A 9145-nucleotide genomic window follows, 5' to 3' on the forward strand; every position below is an offset into this window, starting at 1 on the left:
TTTCTCGGCTCAATCTGTCTGTTCTCTGCGCCTGTGCCTTTAAGGTTTCATGCCATACACATACAGAGGCCACCAACGTATGCTGGGAGCGAGCTAGCTAGCTACAACTACAAATGTAAAATGTTTCTAGATACATGTAATATATACGTACTGTCGGCGCGAAAACGTGGTAGCCGTGTCGGGCGGACACGTAGCAAGCCGGAACGATATGGAGATCTGTCTGGCTTTAACGCAGGACCGGTCGACCCTGCGAATTCCCAAGGGCGTGCCAGTCAATTTGACCTGCAATTGACAAGGAGAGAAAGTTTATCAGTAATTTAGGGTGGAACATATCTGTTTTGCCCAGACGGTTCCAAGTGTGCCGCTTCGGGAGCAACCAGACGAGAAAATCGACTAAAACAGCCGATACGAGAAGAAATCGACTGTTTAGGATTGTAAAGCTCATGAGTCATGATTGATTTTATAGTAGCGAATATAATACACCTAGTTTTAATGATCCTTTTCCTTGAGCTATTAGCATGTATGCGTCAAAGATACATCACTGGCTAAATTAGATTTTGATGGATACGTGGTGTAGAGCCAATGAATCCGGTGAAAAGGCATATGCCACGCGAACAATCGACTGTTTGATATATACGGTCCTACGAACCGTCTAGATCTAATCTATCACCGCCAACAGTGAGGTTTAACCGGATCGATGCAGCTATGATAATGATGATAGTCTAGAACCAGAAAGTCCATAGAACCGACCATACTTCAACAGGCTCATAAAAAGCGTACCATATCTGTGAAAGCATAGGCGAATCGGCTAAAACAACCAATTCAGGTAGAAAATGGATTACAACATGTGAACAATTGACTATTCAATATGGACAGATCTATAAACTCATCATACCTAACCTATTAACCTTAACAGTGGGGTTCGACCGGATCGATGACAGCCATGATAAAGACAACAAATCAAACCTTTAAAATAAACGGATCTATTCACATTTAACGAAATCATGAAGACACACTGTAAGCGTTAAAGTACGGGCGATCGACTATTTAGTCGATGTGGGCATAGCAAACAGCCAAGATCACGCCTGGTCGAAAGTAAATCTACCAGCTAGCATACTCCGATCTAAAGTGCTAACAGTGGGGATTGATCGGATCGTTACATCCATAATAGCGAGCTATAGACCAGATTCAACTAGCTAGTAAACCTACTCGAGATCAAGCATGCCTTGACCGCGTACTATACACGATCAAGATCGAACCCAAGAACAGCCGATAAAATATAATCTATCGTTTGAAGTAAAAATTAACACAATATAACAAAATAAACGATAAAACTAAAAGGATGTGAGGCCGATCTAGATCGATCTCGATCGGGCAAGTTGATATTGCTGAAACTAATGACAACAAGGACATCAGCAAGATCGGTAACTTAATGAAGGACGCCACCCTTAGGTAGAGCCGATAACTCGACCTTAATCTAATTCGAGTAGTGGGGGTCAAACTTAACCGATGCAGCCGTATTTGAACTAGATAAGGATCAATAACTAGCTCATACTAGAGATCATAAGAGGTCGGCCGGACCAATATAGCCTTACAAACAGAAGTATAAGCCATGACAGTACTTATAGACAAGCCGAAGGTCGATCGGATCGATGCATCCCTGCTTGTTGAAGAACTCGCCGAGATCTACAGTACTCCTACTTCTAAGGGTTGGCGTAAAGCCAAAAAAAGTAATTGGTATTGATTGATTATCGATCTTTTTACAATAGCCGGGCTCCAATATTTATACCCAAAACTTAAGCATGAATCCTACTCAAATACGACTCATTACAATCTTCAGAATAAAAAAAAACATTACAACAACAACAACAATAACAAAGCCTTTAAGTCCCAAACAAGTTGGGGTAGACTAGAGTTGAAACCCAACAGAAACAATCAAGGTTCAGGCACGTGAATAGCTGTCTTCCAAACACTCCTATCTAAGGCTAAGTCTTTGGGTATATTCCATCCTTTCAAGTCTCCTTTTATTGCCTCTACCCAAGTCAACTTCGGTCTTCCTCTACCTCTCTTCACGTTACTATCCAGACTTAGGATTCCACTACGCACTGGTGCATCTGGAGGTCTCCGTTGCACATGTCCAAACCATCTCAACCGGTGTTGGATAAGCTTTTCTTCAATTGGCGCTACCCCTAATCTCTCACGTATATTATCGTTCCGAACTCGATCCCTTCTTGTATGACCGTAAATCCAACGCAACATACGTATTTCCGCGACACTTAGCTGTTGAATATGTCGTCTTTTCGTAGGCCAACATTCTGCACTATACAACATAGCAGGTCTAATCGCCGTCCTATAAAACTTACCTTTTAGCTTCTGTGGTACCCTTTTGTCACATAGGACACCAGACGCTTGCCGCCACTTCATCCACCCTGCTTTGATTCTATGGCTAACATCTTCATCAATACCCCCGTCCCTCTGTAGCATTGATCCTAAATATCGAAAGATATCCTTTCTAGGCACTACTTGACCTTCCAAACTAACATCTTCCTCCTCCCGAGTAGTAGTGCCGAAGTCACATCTCATATACTCAGTTTTAGTTCTACTAAGTCTAAAACCTTTGGACTCTAAAGTCTCCTGCCATAACTCCAGTTTCTGATTCACTCATGTCCGGCTTTCATCAACTAGCACTACATCGTCCGCGAAAAGCATACACCAAGGGATGTCCCCTTGTATGTCCCTTGTGACCTCATCCATCACTAAAGCAAACAAATAAGGGCTCAAAGCTGACCCTTGATGTAGTCCTATCCTAATCGGGAAGTCATCCGTGTCTCCATCACTTGTTCGAACTCTAGTCACAACATTGTTGTACATGTCCTTAATGAGCCCGACGTACTTCGTTGGGACTTTATGTTTGTCCAACGCCCACCACATAACATTCCTTGGTATTTTATCATAAGCCTTCTACAAGTCAATAAAAACCATGTGTAGGTCCTTCTTCTTCTCCCTATACCGCTCCATAACTTGTCTTATTAAGAAAATGGCTTCCATGGTTGACCTTCCGGGCATGAAACCAAATTGGTTCATAGAGACCCGCGTTATTGCTCTCAAGCGATGCTCGATAACTCTCTCCCATAGCTTCATAGTATGGCTCATCAACTTAATTCCTCGGTAATTTGTACAACTTTGAATATCCCCTTTATTCTTGTAGATCGGTACCAATATACTTCTCCTCATAAAAAACATTCCTAAAGATAATTTGGACCATAATCTTCCCTTCTTGTAGAATCCGACATATTTTTTCTGACGCCAACCATAGCTCATTGACATCATCTGCTGATGTCATCCGAAGAGAGCTGATCCCAATACCGTATTTGAATCAGCTGATATCGATCCTTATGCAATCGATTTCTTGATGACATAATCTTGAAAGTTTCGAATTCCCGCGTTATTCTTCCCAAATTTTTGTGTAAACGCGTACAAACTGAAACCAAGTTGAACCAGAACGAACAGCTGGGTCAAATTAAAGTAGCGAAATGGATGCTTATCCCTTCGGAAAAAAAGGGTGGATGCTTATCCCTTCGGGAAAAAGGATGCTTATCAGCTAAGGCATCTTGTTACATGTCCACTGCTATTTATTTGATACGGAGAACTACTGCATCCGGTCATCATAACCAGACAACGTTTTGGACACCAAATTAAACTTGTCATAACTCAGACAACGTTTTGGACACCAAATTAAACTTGTCATAACTCATAAGGTACTCTCTATCCAACTTTGAATAGAGGGAGCTTGTAAATTTTTTTAAGCTATCCCTATTATGGCTTAGCTCCAAGTCAAATAAACTTTTCAATCAAAATCATCATTACCTCCTCCCCCATCATTTTATTTTTTATTTTATAAAAGAATGACCCTGCTCGATATGATGTCAACATAAGAATTTATTTTTGAAAGACATGACAGGGGCTCTGGCTTTTAATTAAAATAAGAAATAGTGTTTATGTGCACAATATGCTAGATATAAAGGCAAAGACACCCCAAAAGGAACACGCAGGTACCTCCCTTCCTCAACATAAGAAATAGTGCTGAATGATTTACTTTTTTATTTTCCTATATAATTCTAAAATTTGGACCTTTCTTATCTTTTCCTTAGTAAAGAAGAAATTTGGACTTTGCTTGCTAAAGAGAATCTTGTGAAATACTAGTAAGTACTAAGTGGCACTCCGTCACTAGTGGTTTAAACACCAAGATAGTGAGTTAGCCTTTAGCTGACAGCCTGACACTAGGATTTTCTTTTTTCATACTCCTGAACGACTCGCGACTCTTTCATGCTTTTTAAAAGAAAGACTAAAGAGATCATAAATAAAGGCAAAAGAAGACGAAGAAAGAAATAGCACTCCCAAACGTTCAGAGTGGTGGCATGCGCCCATACCTAACTGCAGCAATGCTTGAGCGCACTTTAATTCACCCTCGATATCCTGTCTGAAATCTTCCAAACATAACAGAGAAATTCAGTTAGTTACAATAATGGCAGATAGTACACTCAAATACAGTATTTGAGGAGAATTGGAGAAAGCAAAACAAAAGCAAGGACGATCTTCTTGACGGATACTTGGCCGTGGCCGCTGTGATCGTTTGATCTTCGTTGGCGGATGCTTTGCCGTGGTTACTGATGAATGTTTCTCTAGGTGGATGTTTTGCCACCACGGCTTTATCTATCTTGGAGGCAACCTTTGTGTTGATTACTTTTATTGCATGCTCAATTATAGGTCGTGGATGTTGAGAGCAGTCGCTCACTCAATACTATTTAGTTCAGTAAGTGGTAGTCGCCAGTTTTCTTAGCTGCTTTCTTTAGTTTTTCTGCTACTGTTTTTCTTCTGACTCCTCGTCTAGGAAACCTTTGGTTGCCTAGAGTTGAACCGTTGTTCTGTTTGGTGTTGCCTTCTCCCTCGTAATGATATACGTGCTACAGTGGCACGTTCACTAAAAAAAGCAAGGACGATGAAATCACAGCTAGTGGTTAGCTGCTCATCCTGCACATTTAACCCACAATCACCGTACCACTCACACTCGGCACCACCATCTCGCTTCTTTTGTCGTCAGAAGTATAGTTCTTTTTCATCATCGTCATAAGCCATAAGGTGACGAGCAGAGCAGGTTCATGGATAACCGCACTTAATCTCGCTGATATCGTTTAAAAATAATAGAGATCAAATCAAACCCCGCCTTCCAACCATCATATTATATAAACACGCACGCACGCTCTAAACTGAAGAACACAGATAGCTTTGAAATTTGAACCGATCGAAGTTACAGTCAGGTACGTTCGTTTCTGCAGTGAACACCCAACATCATCCTCTGCTCCAGCAGCATAGCATCCATGGCTTGTAAACGCATCCTGCTCGTGATCGGGGTCGTCGCCGCGGCGAGCGCGGGCGCATCTGGCGCGCCGCCTCCGCAGCCGGCGCGCATCCAAGCGGACGTCGTCGTGACGGGCTTCGTGCCCTGCAACAACGGCACGTCCATGAGATCGGGCTCTGCTCCTGGGTTCCCAGGTAATTAAGCTTCATTCCGGCTCCGGCCGGGGGCGCCACTGATTGCTCTCGATCGATCGATCGGCGCGTGACTGCGTGCGTTACCGTGACACGTGTGCATGCATGCAGGCGCGCTGGTGCAGCTGCAGTGCACGGGCGAGGGCGCCGCCGGCGCCCTGGCGGCGAACGCGACGACGGACGGCAAGGGGTGGTTCCGCATGGCGGTGAACACGACGGTGGCGCCGTCGAGCGTGGCGACCAGCTGCAGCCTCGTGGTGGACACCCCGCTGGCCGCCTGCAACGCGACGCTCCCGGCCACCGGGGCGCTCCGCTCCGGGCTCCGGCTGCTCGTCAGCATGGTCTTCTTCCCGCGGGGTTTCTCCTACGTGGCGACGTCGGCCGATGATTCGCCAGCTGCTTAGTTTCATCGAGTCGAGTGGGTGTCGCGTTGTAGTCGGTCGTCACAAAAAAAAGCGACGATCAGCATGTTCGACAGGCCGTAAACGATCATAGATTATTTACTGTTGGCTGATTTGGTGTGAGAGAAAAATAGTGTTCCAACTTATAATCCACGATCGTATACGAGCCAGCAGTATACGTGCATGGGTTGTATCATATCGCCTGCACAGCTAAATGCACCCTACCCTCCATCCTTAAATATAACAAAATTATATATATATACTCCATCTATAGTTTGATTTTATTTTTTATAAGAACGGAAGCAGTTCACTTTAACTGAGCGCATAGGCACATCGTAAGCGCTAAAATTAGCAAGCTAATTACTCACAAACATTCTACAGGACACTAACAAGCCATAATAACAACCTCACCAATGTATCAGAGAGCATTTAGCGAGGGCCTGTTTGGCTGGGCTCTCTCCGTCTTCGGCTCTGGTACTATAGTGTATTGTAGCACGGAGCCGAGGGAGCTAGAAAACGCAGCTCCTCCTGCTCCTAGGCAAAATACCGGAGGATGGAGCCGGAGCCCATTTCCTGCTGGCACAGTAGAGCACGGTGCATATGGAGGTAGAGCCCTATTTGGAAAGGGTGCTCTGGGCCGCTCAAGCAGCTTATTTGGGTGTTAAATGGGTGGTAGGCAATGGCACAAAGGTGAGGTTCTGGGAGGATAATTAGGTAGGAAATACAAGCTTGGCCATAATGTTTTGGCCCTTATATGTAATCAATGAGCAGCATGGTAAGACTTTGAGTCAGATCTGGGATGGTCAAGAGCTTATGCTCACGTTTAGAAGAAATGTATCCGAATCACTTATGAGATTATGGTGGGATCTGTGTAGTGTAGTTGAGGATACCTATCTCTCTAAAGAGGAGGACCAGATTATGTGGAGTTACTCTTCTAACGGTACCTATTCTGTACAGTCACTTTATGCAGTGATTAATTGTAGTGGGGTTTTCCCTGTTTATGTGCATTCAGTTTGGAAATTGGTGATACCCCCTAGGGTCCAATTCTTCTTATGGTTACTTTCTCACAATAGATTACTCACTAGAGACAACTTATCAAAAAGGAGAAATGTCAGTGATTTAACTTGTCTATTTTGTGCTGAAACTGAATCCATTTCCCACCTTTTCTTTGAATGTAGTGTAGCTGAGAATATCTGGAAACTGAATTCTGAGATTTTGGGTATGGATGTAGGAAAGGATTATGAATCGGTTGCCAAGTTCTGGATTTCTAACAAAAAGCACTTGATTGCTAATATAATGACTTCTGCTGTTTTGTGATCTCTCTGGAATTTAAGGAATGAAATATGTTTCCAAGGAGTTTGTTGGTCAGGTTTGAAGATGGTGCTCAGCCGAACTGCAAGAATGCTAAGGAGGTGGCTGCCGATGTACAAGCTGGAAATTGGTGGACTGCTGGAAGAAGCTATCAGCAAGTTGGAGGAGCTGTCAAGACAACCGGCCCGGATCGAGTGGAAGGAGGAAACAACGAGATCATCATCACAGTCGGGTCTATTGGGTGTTCAGTCCTCACTCCTTAGTCGCCATCGGTGCTAGGAATGAGAATTCTGAGGCGTTTGAAAAACTGTGATAAGCATCTTGGCTAGACTTAAGTCTGCTCTTTGTTTCTGGCATCAGTGCCAAAACTTGTATGAACTCGAATGTTTTTGTTTGCTTTTTGAAATACAAAAGCAGGGGTGACCTTTTGTCTAAAAAAAATATAGGTTAGGTGTTACATCTACCAACGACCCAAGGAAATTATATTTGTTACCATAATTTTCTTTGTAGACTTTCTGGAAATCAAAATATGCATGGACTCAAAGTTCAGGTTTCTCCAGGAGAAGCAGCAGAAAATTAGTTTTGAGCTTGGTTTTGCAAATAAAATCCGGAGACCTATTTTTGCAACATGGTTCAAACTTCAAACAGAGCTTTTGAAACACTAGTCTACCGAACTTGTTGCTAGTCATGCTTCAACTTGCCAATTAATGAGAAAGGATAAGGGAAAGGTACTAATTAATGAGGTTAGTACAATTTACTCGCATTTCGCCTATAAATTGTTAGTGAAACAGTGCATGCTGCCACACCACTAGCACTCACCATTATTCTCCAAGCTTCTTGACACTCGGCACCATGGCAACCAACAGGACTGTGGTGTACCAGCTGGGGACTCTCTTCTTCGTCCTCCTCATGCTCATAGCCGCAGCGCATGGCGAGCAGCAGGGTAGTGGTGTTGTCATGCTCTATGGCACAGCGCGATGCAAGCTAGAGCAACCCTTACAGGACCATCAACAGTAAGTGATCTAGATTTAAGCGTTTAATTATTGATTCGATCAGGGGCCCAAAACGATCTAGCTGCCATACGTATCATCATCATTAACTGGACTCTTGCATATACAGATGCAACCTTGCAGGTGACCGTCAACGGCACCATGGTCGCCACCGTCGAAACGAACAGCTCGGGGCAGTTCTTGCTGGTGGCTAACGTCACCTCGGAAAACCAGCTGATGGCCCTCACAAGAAACGAAGCGGCCATCACCGCTCCTGCAGGGGCGTGCGGCGGCGGCGGCGCCGGCGTCCCTGCCACTGCTGCTGCCGGGAGGAAGCTGGCTGCAGCCTGCAGTGGCGGACCTGAGTGGCTCTGATGATGACGACGTGGAGATAGCTGCCCTACTGATGATGATTCTCCGTGACGCTTCTACTACTGACGTCCAACTTCAACTCGTCGTGAATCCTATTCTGGATTCATCTGCTCCAGTTGCGGATCTGACGATTGACTTTGACGGCGGCGAAATAAACCCCATTTTTCATTGAGGACGGTGAATTGGCAGACATGGACTTGTTGGAACGCGATCAGGGGACTTGGTGGGCGTACGTCAAATTGAGTAATAATAACCAGATACTTTTTTTTTAGATAAAGGATAAAATATCCGGCTTCATCTATCCAAGGATAGAATCAGGCTAATTATTACAAACTCCAGACACGGTCACAAAGTACGGTTGCAGGCAAAACCACCAGTCTCACAACTAATAGAACAAGTAAAAAGTTCTTGACTAAACAAAACCAACATGTCTTTATGAAAGCCATTCATTAGAACCAAAGAATTGTAGAGCCGACTTCTCAAGGTGTTGAGCCACAGAGATCATTTGATCTTTCTGATCTT

General features: G+C 44.0%; 1 protein-coding gene across 1 annotated transcript; it reads left to right on the forward strand.

Moving 5' to 3' along the window:
- The first annotated feature begins 5132 nt into the window (after positions 1–5132).
- LOC136552908 (phylloplanin-like) lies at positions 5133–6213 on the forward strand. The gene is made up of 2 exons (XM_066544483.1): positions 5133–5553; positions 5662–6213. Exons 1-2 carry the CDS (start codon positions 5379–5381, stop codon positions 5952–5954), a joined length of 468 nt encoding a protein of 155 aa, XP_066400580.1. The 5' UTR covers positions 5133–5378; the 3' UTR covers positions 5955–6213.
- Positions 6214–9145: the final 2932 nt, after the last annotated feature.

This window comes from Miscanthus floridulus, chromosome 4 (assembly GCF_019320115.1).
Source record: "Miscanthus floridulus cultivar M001 chromosome 4, ASM1932011v1, whole genome shotgun sequence".
In the NCBI taxonomy this organism is placed as follows: domain Eukaryota; kingdom Viridiplantae; phylum Streptophyta; class Magnoliopsida; order Poales; family Poaceae; genus Miscanthus; species Miscanthus floridulus.